The sequence below is a fragment of the Zingiber officinale genome, chromosome 1A, assembly GCF_018446385.1.
Source record: "Zingiber officinale cultivar Zhangliang chromosome 1A, Zo_v1.1, whole genome shotgun sequence".
NCBI classification, from domain to species: Eukaryota; Viridiplantae; Streptophyta; class Magnoliopsida; order Zingiberales; family Zingiberaceae; genus Zingiber; species Zingiber officinale.
In genome coordinates, this window is record NC_055987.1 from 128008549 (window position 1) to 128025785 (window position 17237).

At 39.2% G+C, this 17237-nt stretch overlaps 2 protein-coding genes and 1 non-coding gene across 6 annotated transcripts; all 3 read right to left on the bottom strand.

The window, feature by feature from the left end:
* Positions 1-877: 877 nt before the first annotated feature.
* Positions 878-5124, bottom strand: LOC122032014 (deaminated glutathione amidase, chloroplastic/cytosolic-like). Of its 2 annotated transcripts, none has more exons than XR_006125927.1 (9): positions 4900-5124; positions 3284-3420; positions 2877-3005; positions 2563-2621; positions 2363-2475; positions 2175-2267; positions 1343-1445; positions 1115-1205; positions 878-1034 (listed from the first exon to the last, which is right to left on the bottom strand). XR_006125927.1 is itself a non-coding variant. In XM_042591260.1 (9 exons), the coding sequence occupies exons 1-9, from the start codon at positions 5089-5091 to the stop codon at positions 1008-1010; spliced, it is 936 nt and encodes a 311-aa protein (XP_042447194.1). In that variant the 5' UTR covers positions 5092-5124; the 3' UTR covers positions 878-1007. The 2 variants fall into 2 exon arrangements, 1 of the variants encoding a protein (XP_042447194.1); XM_042591260.1 differs by having other exon boundaries at positions 1115-1197.
* Positions 5125-5292: 168 nt separating this feature from the next.
* TRNAE-CUC lies at positions 5293-5365 on the bottom strand. Its single transcript has one exon. It is a non-coding gene; the product is annotated as a tRNA-Glu (tRNA).
* A 480-nt stretch (positions 5366-5845) lies between these two features.
* On the bottom strand, positions 5846-13419 carry LOC122032026 (receptor-like protein kinase HERK 1). 3 transcript variants are annotated; one of them, XM_042591281.1, is made up of 4 exons: positions 13262-13419; positions 10393-13162; positions 9796-10300; positions 5846-8490 (listed from the first exon to the last, which is right to left on the bottom strand). In XM_042591281.1, the coding sequence occupies exon 2, from the start codon at positions 13129-13131 to the stop codon at positions 10729-10731; it is 2403 nt and encodes an 800-aa protein (XP_042447215.1). In that variant the 5' UTR covers positions 13132-13162; positions 13262-13419; the 3' UTR covers positions 5846-8490; positions 9796-10300; positions 10393-10728. The 3 variants fall into 3 exon arrangements, with proteins under 3 accessions (XP_042447215.1, XP_042447206.1, XP_042447222.1); XM_042591272.1 differs by lacking the exon at positions 13262-13419 and having other exon boundaries at positions 10393-12373; XM_042591288.1 differs by lacking the exons at positions 9796-10300; positions 13262-13419 and having other exon boundaries at positions 10393-10525.
* Positions 13420-17237: the final 3818 nt, after the last annotated feature.

Sequence of the window (17237 nt, forward strand, 5' to 3'; positions counted from 1 at the left end):
CTTGAATTCAATGTAGAGAAAAATTGGTTCTTGCCGTGTGAAATAACAAAGGTATCATTCTGAGGACAAGTGAGAACAAAACTTCAAGTTAGGACAAAAGCCAAATGCTTGCCAGTTTTTGTACGGAATAAAAATTCACCTGCTCGTCATTCCCTAACATTAACATTCATCCAAATGGAAGAGGATCTAATGAGTAGTTTCCTCAGAAATGTGGTTCTCTCTCTTGGATACTTGAAATTCTAGGTGTCATTTTCCTTCTTGACGAAAAGAAAATGCCAAGGCCATCAGCTATTTACCATTCAATGGCTATCGACGGAAACATCTATGCAAAATTGCCATGAACACAAACGACAATTTGCTCTACATTAATGAATTCTTATACGATCGAGCCCCAAACTATAGTTTTCGTCTAACTCTCCAGCCACGCCATGGATTAAATAAACGAAGGGTGTTCGGACCTCACAAAGTAATCATGCGTATGAGAATCGAGACGCCGATCTCTTACCTTTGGAGAAACCCTTGCTTGTTGCTGCCGCCCAAATATACAACGAAATTACAAGTAGCTGACGAGCGTCAATCTCTTCGATCTTCCCGAGGGGACGTCGATGGTAGAGAATCCCTCCGTGATCCCTTCCAATACCAATCGCCTCAAGATTCGAAGAAGGAGAAGAACGAGGGGGGAAATTGGGGGAGAATGATTCGATCAAAAGACAACGAAGTTATTTGAGCGGGAAGATCCTATTTATAGAAAAATGCCAGTTTTAAAGGGTTGTTCCGAATGCATTTTATAATTACGTTTTTGCCCTCGCCAATTTAAATAATGAAAATTATAAAACCTTATAAAATCGTAAAAGTAGTCCACCAGTGAAGAACAATGTTCTAATAATGAAAACATTTAAAATAAATTATCACAATTAATGTACACTAGTTAATTTAAATATCTGTTTTGTTGCCAGATTAGGAACAAATAAACAATACATTATCCATAGACAACAACATGATTAATACTAGAAGCAACTTGTGAGTCTCCTATGCTGAAAAAAAAAAGAGAGGGAAAGTTATGTTTTCGAATAGGACTGACAAGTTGAACAAGTAGAGAGCCCGAGGAACTTACAGAAGAGATAGGCATTCGGTTTCTCACGGAATCAATCTTTGCGAGATCGATATCAGCTACTGCAATTCCGGTGGCCAAACGATCTGTGGCACTATGAAAGTGAATGTAAGTTTGAGAAAAAATATGTTAAAAAGAGCTTACAAAAATGATGCACCCAGGCTTTTCATAGCAAATCATCCATATATATATATCTATATATATACTTTGTAATATCAAACTCCAAATTACCTGAAAGACGAGCTACGACCGTTCCCCATGGATCAATAATCAAAGAATCTCCATAACTTTCTCTTTTTTCGTTGTGTCTTCCAGCTTGTGCGGCAGCAATGATCTATAAAAGAGGTTAGAGAGGTATTTGCATGCAAATAGGTTCCTAGTACCATTGATATTTTTAGCATCAATCAGTTCATAAGGTATCAACTGGTATTTGGTTGACATAGTTGAAACATATCAATTGCAGTTACCAAAACACTGATATTGTTCGCATGAGTAATGTCATTGTCTCAGTCATGCAGACGCAGCTTCGGTGGATCCCTAGTATCAATCAGTATATGGAGACAAAAGAAAATTTCTCTTCTCGTGTCTTATCACTCTATTATAATTGTAGGGCACAAGGCCCTCACACATTATATATATAACAAAATAGAAAGGGGAGAGGGGAAGAGGAAAAGCACTGAGTATTGAAAAACCAAGTTATATGATACTATACTTATGTCTATTTCAGTATCAATATAACTATTGTGGACTTGGAAAAAAAATAAGTTCAAATACCAAATGTTTTGGGAGTATTATTTCACCTGAAGCTTAAAAATGGAATTGAACTCATAACTAAAGAAAGAAATGTGAGCGAAATGAGATTATATAATTAACATCGAAGCAACTTGGCAGTCTCTTCATGATAGCAATATTTGTAGAAGGTATATACCCAGGAACTTAGCTATTCGGAACCCTTTTTATCAGTTCAGTTTGTTTTTAGAAGTATTTTTTTCCTTTTTTTTTCATTTATATTTGGCAATATGTCAAAGTTAATGAAATAATAGAGCATACAAATATTACGTACATAGCACTGAGTCTCAATGGCCCGAGCTCGAAGAAGAATTTCCCAATGCGCCTCCCCTGTTACCTTAGTAAATGCAGATGGAACCAAGAGAATCTTGGAGAAAATGCATATCAGTTTTTTTACAAAAAAATAATAATAATAAGAAATAAATTGCCATGAATGAGCTGCATTATCGAATTTCAACAAACCTGTGATTGATGCTGAAAACGCAACTGCTGATAGAGCTCTGGAAATCTCAAGTCATAACAGACAGTAAGACCAAGTAATCCAACAGGGCTCTCTGCTGTTACAATCGAGTCACCTGGTGATTTGAACATTATGATGTATAAAAGTTAAGGGGTTGCTCTAAAACCACTCGTAACTATCGTATACATATTGAAGTTTATACCTGGAGCTGTGATGTTGCTCTCCTTGTAAACCATACTGCCAGGAACATCCACATCAAACCTAAAGATGATAGAAATCATACTCAACAATTAGGCTTCATCATTAATGTAGCAGAGCACAAAATAGCAGTTATGATATTTAACCTAGCAATGTAGAGGTTTATTCAGTAACAATGTAATTTTAAGCAAAGCATACTTCGATTGTTGATTTTCGTCATTGAACTGAAAGCTAGGACCTGCTATGGTAGACTAATATCTGATGCCACAATCTGAAAAGAATAGCTGACGGAGATAGTAAGAAGCAATGAGATCTTACAAGTGTATTTTACGGTATATTTTCTTGATATTTCCAGTACAGTCAACCAGAACATGAGTGTTGTAGTGATGGGAATCATCTGGTCCTTTCTCTTGAAATCCTCCAAGTGACAACCAAATATTTGAATTTCTGCCACAGACATCAAAAAAGTTAGATATGTCTAATGGATCAGAACAGCCAAACCCAAAATAGATTGAAGCATTTCCACAAGTATCGTGGGAGTAGAATTTAAGAAAATATTTTGGCATAAAAGGTTCCAACTAACTGGTTTATGTTTCAGGTAAGTTGAAGTACAAGACAAGATGTCAACATCTTTCATAGTTAAGAAATTCTGTTATTGTTTCAAATGAAGCCTTCTTAGGTTATCCAAAAATGTGCCTCATGTGAAAGATAAGAATATAATTCACCGTGCAAGTGAGCAATATCTCTGCATAATTGGTCCTTCTAACGGTTCAGCTATTTTTAGTGATTCTCCCTCCTTAGCCGCTATAAAAGAAAAACTCTCAGGGAGGCATAGTAAAGTAACTCCAGCAGCAGCAGCCTCCTATAAACCATTTTTGTAAACATCACACTTCACAAATAAAAAACATAGCATTCTGGTTCTAGTACAGAAACATAGAAACGAGGAAGAACATAGAGCAAGAAATAACAGTTAATTCAACATATTAGTGTAGAAAATAAATAATCCAAAAATTCCTAAGAACTGCGAATTTTATCTCAGCAATTCCATTCTAGTACGCACTATATATAACTTTACAATGAAAGCATAGAAGCAATTCTTGCTGTCATGGAAGGGCCCATAAAGGTTGACAAGAAAATGTTCTCCCTTTTAAACAGTGTAAGACCATTTAATCTAAAGAACCAGTATTTTGGATATTGAAGATATCTTTCTCCTTGTAAATTTTTGCTGAAACAGAAGAATGGTATCGCTGTTTCTAGAGATTCAGTCAAGGGGGTGTTAAGAAATGAAAAAACGATGCAAAGTCCCTGCTCAGAGGAAGATATAAAAAAACGAGCAAAAGACATGAGACATGTCAACCAAGCTTACCTAGATGGCACAAAGGATAGAAAATTCGAGACAAATAGACAAGAACTACGAGTATGGAGAATCGGGTAATAAAAGATCTAAGTGATCCACTCAGTGGTAACAGAGAGAAAGAATTATTAGAGATTCTTTTTCATATAATTAGATCCAATTCAAGAACTTAAGCATATATATTAACTAATTTAAATACAATAAAATATGAAACCAAATAAAAAACCATAAAATTAGAAATCCAGAAGAGATTTCTGTCTATCCTTAGCGAAGATGTCGGCTTGCTCACAAGTAATATATGGCTCTACATCCCAATATGAAACTATGATTGGCTCTTCTAGACACTGTCTACCCTCCTTTACTCACGAGCAGTGAAAAAAGTAGCAGCCAATAAAAGAAGGAAAACGATAGTAGAGTCTCCAGTATAAGGTGATTTACACCTCTTAAATATTAGATGCCATCATAGGGCCAAGTTGAAGAAAGATCAGACACGACCAAACAGAAATGGCACCAAATCCAATCGAGTTAATAAGAATAGCAAACATAGTTTTAGTGATACGCTGCTTACACCACTATCAATTTTGTAGATCAGTGTTGGATCGTTTGAAATAAAAAAAAATAAAAATCTGTGAGTTACAATAAAAAAAAGAAACAAATATTGCAGTAAAAAGGACTCTATTTATCATCAAGCAAAGCGTAAACTATGTATTGAGTTGTGTCCATCCCCATCAAACTATGGCTAGATAGATTTATTAAACAAACAAGACAAGAAAAATAAGGACGGATGAAAACTGAATTTGCTTATAAACTATATCTCCATAAACACAAGCGAATCCACCGTACCAAGATAAAAACAACCAACTTGATATTTGCATAGGTCAAGTTTTTATGCCAAAGCAAACAGTAGATAGCATCAGAAACTGATCGAGAATAGATTTATAGAAAAGGACATAAAATTGGAGACGCGGAGAGGGAACGAAGGGTTACCTTGACGAGACGAGAACAGGTGTTGTAATTGGATTCCAGATCGTTGGTGGAAGTCATCTGTGCGACGCCCACCCGCAGTGGATGAGCCGCCATGGAACAACGGGCGGAGACGGGAATTCGGACGGCGGAAGCGGCGCGGAGAACGGGAAATCGGGCAAGGTTTCGAGGTACGAACCGGAGGGAGAAGGCCATCAACAAGTCAAATAACAAAAAAAATTAGGCCTTTTTATCAAATCTTACCATTGTAATTATTATTTTTTTATTGAATCAGGTACTTTTTCTTGTATAGTCCTTCATTTTTATAAAATAAGGAATATATTAATTATTATTCTCCAAAACACCAAAATACTCTTTCTATTTATATAATCAAATTAATCGTTAATAAGAAAACAATTCCGTTGCCGGGACTCGAACCCGGGTCTCTCGGGTGAGAGCCGAGTATCCTAACCAACTAGACTACAACGGAGGTGTTTGATTTGGCGTATTTTTTATATATATTTTAAATAATAATTTGCTATTTTCATTATAATAATTTTCATTTACATGCCAACAACATACCCTATGCACACATTGGACACACAAACATAAATAAAATTACCATTAAGCAATATTCCAACTTTGTTGGAATTTTATTTTCATACAGCAATGAGACAACAACACCATCTCAGTGGGCATTCACAGCATTTGCAAGTAGAGATAAAATTTAACTTAGAACCCGTAGGACACACTGTATGAGCTTTCCATGTATGCATGAGGCATAAATTACTACACTAGCTGCTGATTGTTTACATTGTCATGGTCAAACTGTGCTTCTAACAACTATCAACACCCTTTTGCTTCATTTTTTATACAAATATAAGCAATATTTGTCCGTGACAACAAGTACAGTATCAGCAACATGGGTAAAAAAGAGACTATTTTTGGGCTACTTTTCAATGTTTTCGTGTATGAATAGAAGACAAACGACTGTGAATAAGAAAGGTAGTTTTACATCCTAAGATTTAACCTCATCTCAAATAGAGAGGCCTTCATTGGTGTACATTCCAACAAGAAAGGAGTGCGCTTGAAAAAAGCCTTCATGGATGGTAATGAAATCCTAGGTGTCCAACTACAAGCGAGAAATTCTACAGACATGCTCAAAAAAGATTGTACCAGTTTGTGTGGTAGAGGCTAGCCACACCTTACAGCCATTCACACTGTCATCAACTTACCGGCTGCTTACTTTATTCTTATACTTCCGAAGAAGGGGCAGAATACGAGAAAAAGTTGATGGTTTTTTGGGCTCCAATTCAAAAAAGGTGCTCAATGGTACTCCTTCCTTACTTGGATCATTTGTCTCTCCTGATACATATACTTGAAAGTTGTCACATAGCATAGTTAACTGCTTTTCTATTTCAGTTTGAACCCCCCTGATTTGATCTAGCCCCAACAGAAGCTGGCTCAAAGATTTACCGCTTTCATGTTTCATGTCCATTGCTTCATTTTGTAATCTCATGGCTTCGTCGGGAGCGAACAATGCTTCTCCAGATGATGAACCTATGTTCACAATGTTTGATATCTCCTCTTGCATACTACGAAGAGATGATAACCTCCTTTCTAGTTCACCTCCTAACAGCAAGCTCTGCTCCGACCACACCAGGAGTTCAGTCTTGAATTGACCCAGTCTTTTCACAAATGATTCTGATTCAGTTTTGCCAGCCTGACTGTTGCCTTCTTCTGTTTTTTTGTCATTCGGTTTATTGATATCAGCAAGTAGCTCTTCATATTTGGCTTTAATCTGTTGCACATAATGGTGAGTTGTGCTAAATCTTAACCAAAATTCTAAATTTTTATCTACCAAATGATTGACATCTTTTCTAAACTTCTCTTCAGTAGATGAAATGCACTTCTTCTCATTGACACACTCCACATTAATGCCATGATCAGAGGAATCACTTTGGAGAGGGAATTCCGAAATCTCAGAATCCTTCATGGTAGTTGCAGGCTTTGAGGGTAATATTTCACTGTGACAAGAATCTTCAACAGATGGAGCAATTGCAGAACCATTAGACCCTGCCTCTAAGGCCCTTAGCCATTGGATCTCCTCATCTCTTGCTGTAATGACATTCACCAGTTCCCCTATCAGAGCAATCATCTCTAGGATGTAGTTTTTATTCTTTGTCTCCACATCATTCTTATTGCCTACTTCTGAAGCATTTTTAAGCAAAGCATCTGCCTTGTTCTGGAAATAATCTTCTAAGAATTCAGCAAGCGGTTGATTCATATGAATCTCCTCAACCAAATCCTCTTTGATGTCATGGATTTCGGTTATCTCTACATCTTTGCATAGCACATCTGCATCGCAATCATTTTCCGCAAGCTTACAAGACGGAAGCATCTCTGAAATACCATTAATGATGTGAATAATTTCAATTAAGTTCTCATGGAAACTTAATTCTTCATCTCTGATAATTTTCTCAATCAACTCAACTTTTCTCAACTCATCTAGGGTTAATCTTACATTTGGCACAGCAGAATCTTTGATCAGAATCATTTTTTCCTCTTCCAAGTTCTTTGCACTTTTTTCAAGTTCATTAATATCTGAAGTTAATTGATTTATTTGAACAACCTGTGATGAAACTATGAGTTTCAATGAGGCAACTTTGTCTACAAGCTTATCTATATTTCCAGTGATTTCTACTGTGTAGACTTCAGGGTTCATCTCAAAACATTTCTTGATTTTGCCCCGTATGGTTTGCAGTTCTAGCTTAGTCTTGTCCAGAGAATCTTCTTTCTCCACAATCTCAGAAATGAAGATCGTCTCTGTTGTTTCAGCAACAATTTCTTCATTATCCATCCCAGATTCACAACAATCTCTCATTAGAGCCTTCAATTTTTCTTTGATAATTTTAATTCTTTCAGATTCTAGTTTTACTTGATCCAATACTATCTGTCTCTGCTCCTGCAATCTACCTATGGCATGTTCACAGGATGTGAGGGTTTTTTCTGTCACCAGTATATCATCCTTGACATCACTGATGACTCCAGCAGTGCTATGCTCATCCAGCCACCAACACATTTCATCATACATATCAATGATTTGCCTCTCAATGTCCCAATACTTGGCTATACCACTCTCATATGATCTTTTGACGGCTTCTTTTTCAACTTGCAGAGCTAGTATTCCTTCATGAAGGTCATTTATCTCTTCTTGCACTTTCATGTCATCAACCTGAGATCTGGCCTTTGCATCATCCACCTTCCTTACAGGCAATTCAATTTTTCTTTTCTCTATGAATCCGTCAACAGTTCTGTTAATCTTACTAGGGTGAGTTGGGATGAATGCTTTTGGAAAAATGTTGTCCTCCTCTTCCTCTGGCATGGGATGCTGGACCTGGTCAGGACAATTAATCGCTATAATGTAGTTGGCCTTATTTAGTTCTCCTGAGACACAGTCCAATCTCGCAACCAATGTTCTATAGGATCTGTAGGCATCTTCCACCAGACCTATCAATTCCGATCTCCCTTTGAAGTACAATTCTTCTCTTTCAGAAAAGGAATTGGTATCTGATTCAACAACCTTAAGTATATTTGTCACCATATGCTCCATCTCTGTAATCAACACTATTTGCACTCAGAAAATAGCATGATAGCGAATCATGTTCAACATACAAAAGTTAAAAATAATTCTAGATATTTCATGTGAATTTCAAAATACATGTGTTTTGCCTGATTTCTATGGGCTGGCATTGAATGTAATTTAATGAAGCTCTGGCATTTCAAATCACATTATAAGACTGTAACAACAGACATAAAAGTGTAAGAATTTCAAAAGGAAATTTTGTATAGAAATTTAACTGGTAACTCGTGACTGGTAATTTATCTTAGATCAACCAACCACCCAAGCAATCACATATTGTTCCATCACTGACTCCACGGGTCATCCGAGATAGTAAGTGGTGACATGCTTGTCACATGAGGTCGCGGGGTCGAACCGCAGGGCTGTCGGGGCGTAAATCCCCGGACCCTGTGCAACTCACCCCACCACCACTTGCCCTCTTGGCTGCCGTGATTTACCTCCCTCGTGATGGCCTGGGGTCGGGTGCGGCGGGGGCGCTAGGACCGAGCGATTTCGCCTTTTGTCACATATTGTTCCATCACTATTTTTCAAATAACTGATGGTAAAAGGAATAAGGTAGATTCATAAAAGAAAGGCATACAAGCAAGATGGGAAACAAAACAGGTTTATTTGTGATGGAATTTTTTGTGATCTTGAAAATTGAAATCTTGCCATCCAAGTTATCCAAATCCAAGTATTCATCCAATTCCAGTTACAAGATGACAAGGCAATGCCTACTTGGATTGTACCCAAAAGGATATTAAGTTTTGGAGTATTATATGCAAGTAGATATATGCATCCAGCCAAATTAGACGAAAGAACATTCACTCCAGATAGCTCCCTAAAAGTTCACAAATAGTGTTAATTGAAATCATCTTCGTGCAAGGAAAGCTCTTCTATAAAGACAATCACATAGGATGATCCAAACCAGGATGATCAAAACCGTGAGAGGTTTGCATTTGTGTCATCACACAATCTGTACCGTAAATTGATATTTTTTGACAATAAAAAGTTAAAAACCAGAACAAAAGGAAAACAAAATAAAGATAATCCATCAAGACATCAAGGGAAGAAATTTCATCCCAATTTCTTCAATCCTGAGATTTTGATTCCAAATTTTTGAGATTTTTTTTTTTTTTGGCTTTCCTCAGCAGAATGGATTCCAAGAAAGTTATTCAGTGATAAATGCCTTGAAGCTTTTATAAATCATTTTGTCGAAGACAGCATAGAAATGAAATCTAAAATTGATGGGAAAAAAGGGGGGAAACAAATAATAGGGTGAGGGTTAAGGGAGGAACCTCGGAGGTTCTTCTCGAGCCATTTGGATTGCGTCGCCCTGATGTCGGTCGCCCACCTCCATGCGGATGCGCATATCTCTTCCCTCTGCATACAGAGCGTCCCTCGCATTCCCTTCCTCCGCCCCTCCCTCCATCTCTTCCCCTTCTCTGCTAATACGCGACAGGCAAGGAACGCGAGACGCAGAAAGAGGAAGAGCCCGAGGTGGATAACAAGGTGAAAGGAAGAACAAGCTGTGGTGGCGCAGAGCGGAAAGGTTGGGTCTTCCATCGCTGTAAAATGGGCAAAAGAGGGGGGGAACGGATCGGTAAAATACGAGATCGACTCCGAAACGGAGGGAAAGGGAGACGGAGGGGGGCGCGCCATCTGGATACGTTGACGTCTCCCATCGGAGCGAAGGCTTCGGCGCCGGCTAAAGCGGCGGCGATCAGCCGCGGTCGCAGAAGTCGCCCTCCATCCACGAATGGCCTTCCACTCCGGGCCTTGTTTAATTTTTACGAAAATATTCTGATATTTTGTAATCATTTTATAACAATTATGCATACATATTTTGATTTCAATAAAATAAATAAATACTTTTTCAATTAAAAAAAACTCGCCTTTTGTGCCCTTTCGTCACAAGCAGAGTTTCCAGCGCCGGAGGCGGTGGCAGCGACGCCAGAGGTGTTAGGGTTGGTCCACGCCGGACGGACTCCGCTTCTCCTTGGTTGCCACAGCAGGTGCGTCGACGGCGATGGAGACATTAGGGTTTCTCCAAACCTAGGCAGATCGCCGTGCAAAAAGGGCCAAGGACGGCAATTGCACCGCCCCGCCTGCCAGTGGCGATAGACTCTGCGATCAGCAGGCCGCGTGGAATAGGAAGACGAGCGGCTCTGCCTCTGGTAGACGCGCTTGATTGATTCCTTGGCGGACGGCTTCTGTCTCCATCTCCAGAATCAAACTCGAAGCGAGAAGAGAAGAGATTCATCTTCAATCTCATTGGTATTGTGCAAAGATAAACCTCCATCGGCTTCGATACCTTGAACCATTGGCGAAGTCTCAGCGATGCGAACTGTGCTATCGATCTCGGAGATACCGGCATCATGCAAGTGAAGCTTCAGTGCGTGCTCCAGATTCAATACTACTTCTGCCATTGTGGGTCGCGCGATGCCACAATCTGCCAGACAATGCTCGATCGTCTCTCCGAATTTTCTCAGAGATGCAGAACTCATTGTCTCCGCGATTCGCAGATCCACAATCCTCTGTAACTCCCCTTTCTCCAGCCACTTCATTCCCCATTCAGCCAAGTTGATATCCTCTATTGACAATGAGGGATCAACGGCCGGCCTACCACAAAGAACTTCGAGTAAAACCACGCCGAAAGAGTAAACATCAGATTTTTCGGTTAATCTTTGCGTTCTGATGTACTCGGGATCGAGATATCCAAAACTGCCTTTCACTTCAGTGCTGACATGAGACTGATCCAACTCCTGTCCAGTCCTCGACAATCCAAAGTCTGACACTTTTGCCAATAGATTCTCATCGAGTAGAATGTTCGCGGACTTCACATCGCGGTGGATGATAGCTTTCGTCGAACTCGTATGGAGGTAATGAATCCCTCTCCCTGCTCCGATACAGATTTCCAGCCTCTGCTTCCAGCTAAGTGGAGGAAGATCTAAACCATAGAGGTGTCTCTTGAGAGTTCCACTTTCCATGTACTCGTAAACAAGTATCATCTCGTTCTTCTCATCGCAAAATCCGATGAGGCAGACTAGATGGCGATGGCGCAATTGCGATAGCAATTCGATTTCGGTGTGGAACTCCTTCAGACCTTGATTGTGCACTGAATTCCCTCTCTTCACTGCTATCTTTGTGCTGTTTCTCAACACACCTTTGTAGACTCTTCCAAACCCACCGAATCCGATCAACAAGCTATCGTCGAAGTTATTTGTTGCTCCTTGTAGCTCAACAAGCGGGAAGCGGTAACTGAATTGCCCATTCTTCTCAGAAAAGAAGGCAGTTCCGATCGAATCAACAGGCTTCTTGCTGCGGGTTTTCCTTCTTCGTAGCACCACGAGAAGAACAACACTAGCGACAACAAAAATGGCAACAGATCCAATGACTGAGCCAGCCACAATGCCTGAGTTCTTCTTTGAACCAGATGGAGGCGGCGGCACAACAATCACAGAGCCAACAGAGAAGTTCATCTTCAAAATCTCAAGGCCATTAAGGATGCCATTGCGAACAAAAGATAAAGCTGAAGGAGTAACACTGATAGAAAGTTCGTCCGGGGTGTCACTAGCTTTTATAACAAAATCTACGAAATAAGGCGCGGCCAATTCTCGATGTAAGATACTGGAAAGATCAAAATCAGTAAGTATGTGCCAGTTACCCACACTGACATCAAAGTAGAGCTCATCAGCTGCAAGACTTACAATGTCACAGAAATGAAACCTCATCAAGTAGCTAAAACCGGCATCAACTTTGAGCTTCCATGTCATATTGATCATTGTATCAGAAGTATTGGTCAAAACCAATTCCCTCGCTGTGGCATATACGATACTCGGTGCACTCTCTTCGGTTGCTTCTCCTTCGAGAAAATTAAGCCCTCCGGAGAAATTCGATGTTTCAGTTGAAGTGGCATCCATCAAAAACCTCAGATCAGCATCCCAACTTCTCCACAAAACATCAGCATCTGGAAGGAGCTCTTGGCCACCCACATTGAGATGATAAATTGTCTCGAATGCTTGTGCTGATAAACCCTGATAAGATTGCATTCGAACAGTTTGTGCACGGTCGATAATTAGATCATCCGGAGCCGATACTACTTCTATAGCATTCACAAAGGCCAGGGAACTGCTTCTTCCGGATGGTGCAAAGGAGAGGATGAGGGTGTCGCGAGCAATATTTACTAAGAATTCCTTCATGGAGGATGAATTAGAGCGGAAATTGTTGAGAAGCGCCAAATCTTGAGTCGATACGGTGAAAGCTGCGGCCGTAAGGTTGTAACTACCGTACGCAAATGGGAAGAAGTAGAGGCGAATGAAGTGTCTGCCTTGCGCCTTGATCGACAAGGAGTAGGAGGATGGCCCTGTGAAGACGCGGGCAGTTTGATAGAGTGCTGAGGCGGGAGAAGACGCTCCGGGGCTTCGAGTGGTGCTCGCCAAGATGTTTTCCGGCGTCGTCAGCGTGGAGGAAAGGGATAAATCGGCCACAAAGCTCCTGCTTCCGATGGTCGTGTCGGTCGGAGACCCGCAATCGATCAGGTAGTTGTCTGCAGGGGTGAATGCGCAGAAGCACCATGGAATTGACGCCGTCAGGGAGACGAGGAACGCCAGCGCAGGGATTCCCATAGCCATCAAAAGCTCAATCTTTTCACCTAATCCAACCCTGCAAAATACGAATCGAACATCCGATCCATTTCTCCAGGAAACCTCAACACAGAATCCAATCTAGAACTCAAAAAGGGGATAAGAGCGAGAGAAATACCTTAATTCCGAGCTGCTGTGAACAAGATGGGCTCGCGAGAGCAACGCAAAGCGAACCGATTCACTCGGCCAGAAACGCGCAGAAGAGGCATCACACTGTTGAAGAAGGTAGAATCCTCCTTGGCTCCGCAGTTAACAAGCAGGGTTGATATTATCTCTTGATGCAAAAAGGTTGGAACCGCCAGGGTTGATATTATCTCTTGACTTGATGGGAAAAGGACGAGAGAGAGGCTTCCGCTTCACAGTGAAATGACGCAAAGAGAAATAGACAGAGAGACGTCTTCATCTCCTCTCTCCAAGGCGTCTTGCAACTTGCCGCCGTCAACGAAGTTGTCTCTGTTGGAGATTTGAATGGTTTTGAACGAAATTGTCCCATTAATGCAGGTAAAGTGATCATCTCTTACCCATAAATACGTGGAGTAAGGATCCGGTCTTATATAATCAATAAACTTTATAATATAATATATTATAATATTAATTATATTCTTAAATACGTGGAGTAAGGATCCGGTCTTATATAATCAATAAACTTTATAATATAATATATTATAATATTAATTATATTCTTATGTTTGTTGTCTGATATTTTTATAAAAAATATAATTCGTATTATTATAAAATAATAAAAATATCGTGAGACACGATGACGAATCATGATGATGATGGCTAGCTATCGACGATGGAAGCAATGTCTATGACCGACTGATATTGAAAATGGATTAAAGATATATTTGATATTTAAATTTTAATTAAACGATAACCTCGTAATGTAATCGAATTACATGGTGTTAGCTTTGTAATTCAGAATATAAAATTTATTATCTTTTATAATCCAGATTACATTGCATTATAACTTTAAAACTGTACCAAACAAAATAATCAATTTTATAATATAATCTTGATTACATTACAAGGTGGATTACCTCCTACCAAGTGTAGCCTTAGTTCGCCGCAACCACTAATGTTTGATGGGGATCGCGGTTGACCATTGTATCCTGTAAAATAAATAACCCATGTAATCTCAAAGCATAGCCAGATGGAGGATAAATCTGTTTTAAGGAAATTAGTTGAAAGAGAACTTCGATATCTTCTTTTTTGACTCGGCATCCACTCGGGAGCACTCCACTTCCTCTAGGCATCCATTTGGGAGAATTCTTCCCGACTTGGCTGCACTCTACATTTGCTTGGGTGACTCGCTTTTTGACTAGACAACACTCAGAATCCACTCCAGAGCATAGATAGAACTATGTAAGGGTTATCCTGGCAGCGACGGATCGATTGGGGAGGTTGAGGGAGGCTTCAACCCCCCACTGCCTGGCTACAAGGCCACTAGACACTGCCTGACAGTAGGAAATTTTCCAGGTGGATGTAGGAGGATGAGGAGGCTTCAATCTCCCCCACTTGGACGTCGCCCACGGCGCATGCCACTTGTTGCAGTGTTAAAGTGTATACTAAAAGCCTAGTTTTTTGTAAACATTTATTTTGAAATAAAAAATCGCATTGGTCAAATGTCTACATTTATATGCTAAGTATAGTTATTCAATTAATTTATATTGTAGATAACATGGTGTGTGGTGTCACACAGAAGATCATGTTATCAATTCCTTATAAATTATAAATAGTAGCTCACGACTAAGATGGATAGGAACAAACCATTGGAATAATCATAGTGTAATTTGGTATTAGTTTATCTTGACTATAAAATTACACTAGTACACTTTGAGTGTATTGAGCAGAACTATTTAAGGTAGTTTATTTTTATACTGACTGCATAAAAGAACAAGACATTTGTTATTATGGAAGTGTGAGCTCTTAATCCTGATATAATAACAAGCACATATATTTAGTATTTATTTCTTTAATTTATCAGTGGGTGAGATTTAATTCAATAAATCAAGAGGCCCGATAAGTTGGGAAATAATACTATTTATAGTGTGTGTTGTTGATTATAGAAGGAAACTGTGTCCTAGCAATCTAGGTTGATGATGCCCCCAAGAGGAGCTCATAAGGATTGTCATGTAAACTCTGCAGGTGGACTTAGTCCGACATAACAATAAGATTGAGTGGTACTACTCTTGGAGCTAGATATTAATTAAGTGAGTTGTCAGTAACTCATCTAATTAGTAGACATTCGATATCTTAAATACAGGGAGATTAACACACTCATAATAAGAAGGAGCTCATATAGTAATATGGGATTGGTGCGGTAGTTCAATAATAACTCTTTAGTGGTATAAGTTATTATTGATGAACTCGAGTTGGGTGTTCAGGACGAACAGAAAAAGCTCAAGTTCATCGGGAGACTAAAACCAATTCCTCCTCTCAGTCCCTGTCGTAGCATCTTATTAATAAAGTATTATATCCATCTAAACCCAACTTCTTACCCATCTTAAGGTGGTCGGCCAAGCCAAGCTTGGAGCCCAAGCTAGGGCCGGCCAAACCAAGGTTAGATGGGTTCAGGTGGTGGCCGACCCTAGCTTGGAGCCCAAGTAGGTGGTCGACCACAATAAAAATAAAAGGAAGTTTATTTTAAAATTTTTCCTTATGTGGAAGCCATGATTTTAAAAGAGAGTTTTAAAATTAAATCTTTCATTTTATAGTTTCTACAAAGGATTAAGAGAAATGTTTAATATCTTTCCTTATTTGTAGTTAAAAGGAATATTTTAATTTTTGGAGAAAACTTTCCTTAATTGTAATCATCCACATGTTTTAAAAGAGATATTTTAATTTATAAAAGTTTCCTTTTATAACCAACCATGAAGGGAATTTAAAAGAGAAGTTTTTATTTTATAAATTTCCGGAAATAAATAAGAAAGTTTTAATTTTGTATTTAAAATTTTCCTTGTTTGAGATCAATGAGGTGGCTGACCATTAAAAGTTTAAAAGGAAGTTTTTAATTAAATTTTCCTTTTTAGTCATTGGCAAGGAAAATAAGGAAGTTTTAATTATGTTTAAAATTTTTCTTATTTACCAAGACCAAGGAATATAAAAGAGAGGGTAGAGATGCTCACCTAAGAACACATCTATTATTCCTCTCCTCTCTTTTCCTTGGTGGTGGTCGGCCCTCTTCTCTTGCTCATCCTCTTCTCTTCTTCCTTGGAGGCCGGCGGCATCACATCTCTTGGAGCTTTTAGTGGCCGGATCTTGCTTGAGGAAGAAGGAGAGAAATGAGGCTTTGTTTCCTAGCATCCCTTGGAGCTTGGTGGTGGTGGTCGAAACTTGGAAGGAAGAAGAAGGCTTGGTTGGATTGTCATCTCGGTAGATCGTTGCCCACACGACATCCGAGATAAGAAGAGGAATACGACAGAAGATCGTGAGGTCTATAAGCTATAAAAGGTATAACTAGTTTTGTTTCCACATCATAACTAGTTCATCTTTTGTATGGATTTTGAAATACCAAACACAAGAGGCTAACGATTCTAGGTTTCGGATTTATGATTCGATTTTGTGTTTCTTTTATTTTTCGATCTTGTGATTTGATTGTTCTTATGGTTAAACCTAGGGTTACTGTAAGGAGATTAAATATTGAATTTCGTTGAAAGGCTTTGTCTAGTAAATAGTAGATGATCCCATACCCAAGAAGGTCTATTGTCTCGCCATGTTTAACCTGGAAGCCGGTCTCTGAAATAAATATTTAATCAAATTTGTAACATGGGTGGATTTGGATTAATAATGTTAAATATCGTTTGCGATCCAAGTCTAAACCTCTAAGAACAGACAAGTTGAATTTGGAATCAATAATGTTAAGTTTAGTTTGCGATTCCAAATTTAATTTCTAAAGAACACAATAGGTTGTTAGGAGGTTCGGGACTTGTACAAAATTTTTGTACAGGGGAACCGGTATGATATTCCGAGTAGCAACCAACAACCAGTGCCAGTGTGGTGGTGTGCCAGTGTGGCGCACTAGTGGTGTAGCGGTGTGGCGGTGCGTTGGTGCTGTTGTGTGTAGTGCGCCTATGTAGTGTGGGTGCGACTGT

Bases quoted from the DNA above. Each gene is read 5' to 3' on its own strand.
- LOC122032014 (XM_042591260.1), bottom strand. From the start codon at position 5,091: ATGGCCTTCTCCCTCCGGTTCGTACCTCGAAACCTTGCCCGATTTCCC. The intron at 2,622-2,876 runs GTAAGATCTCAT...TATCATCTTTAG, and splicing joins ATATACCGTAAAATACACTT to GTTTGATGTGGATGTTCCTG. The intron at 2,268-2,362 runs GTTTGTTGAAAT...ATTTTCTCCAAG, and splicing joins GTTTTCAGCATCAATCACAG to ATTCTCTTGGTTCCATCTGC.
- LOC122032026 (XM_042591272.1), bottom strand. From the start codon at position 10,536: ATGTCTCCATCGCCGTCGACGCACCTGCTGTGGCAACCAAGGAGAAGC. The intron at 10,301-10,392 runs GCGAGTTTTTTT...ACAAAATATCAG, and splicing joins GTGACGAAAGGGCACAAAAG to AATATTTTCGTAAAAATTAA. The intron at 8,491-9,795 runs GTTCCTCCCTTA...TGTTGATTACAG, and splicing joins GCTCGAGAAGAACCTCCGAG to AGATGGAGCATATGGTGACA.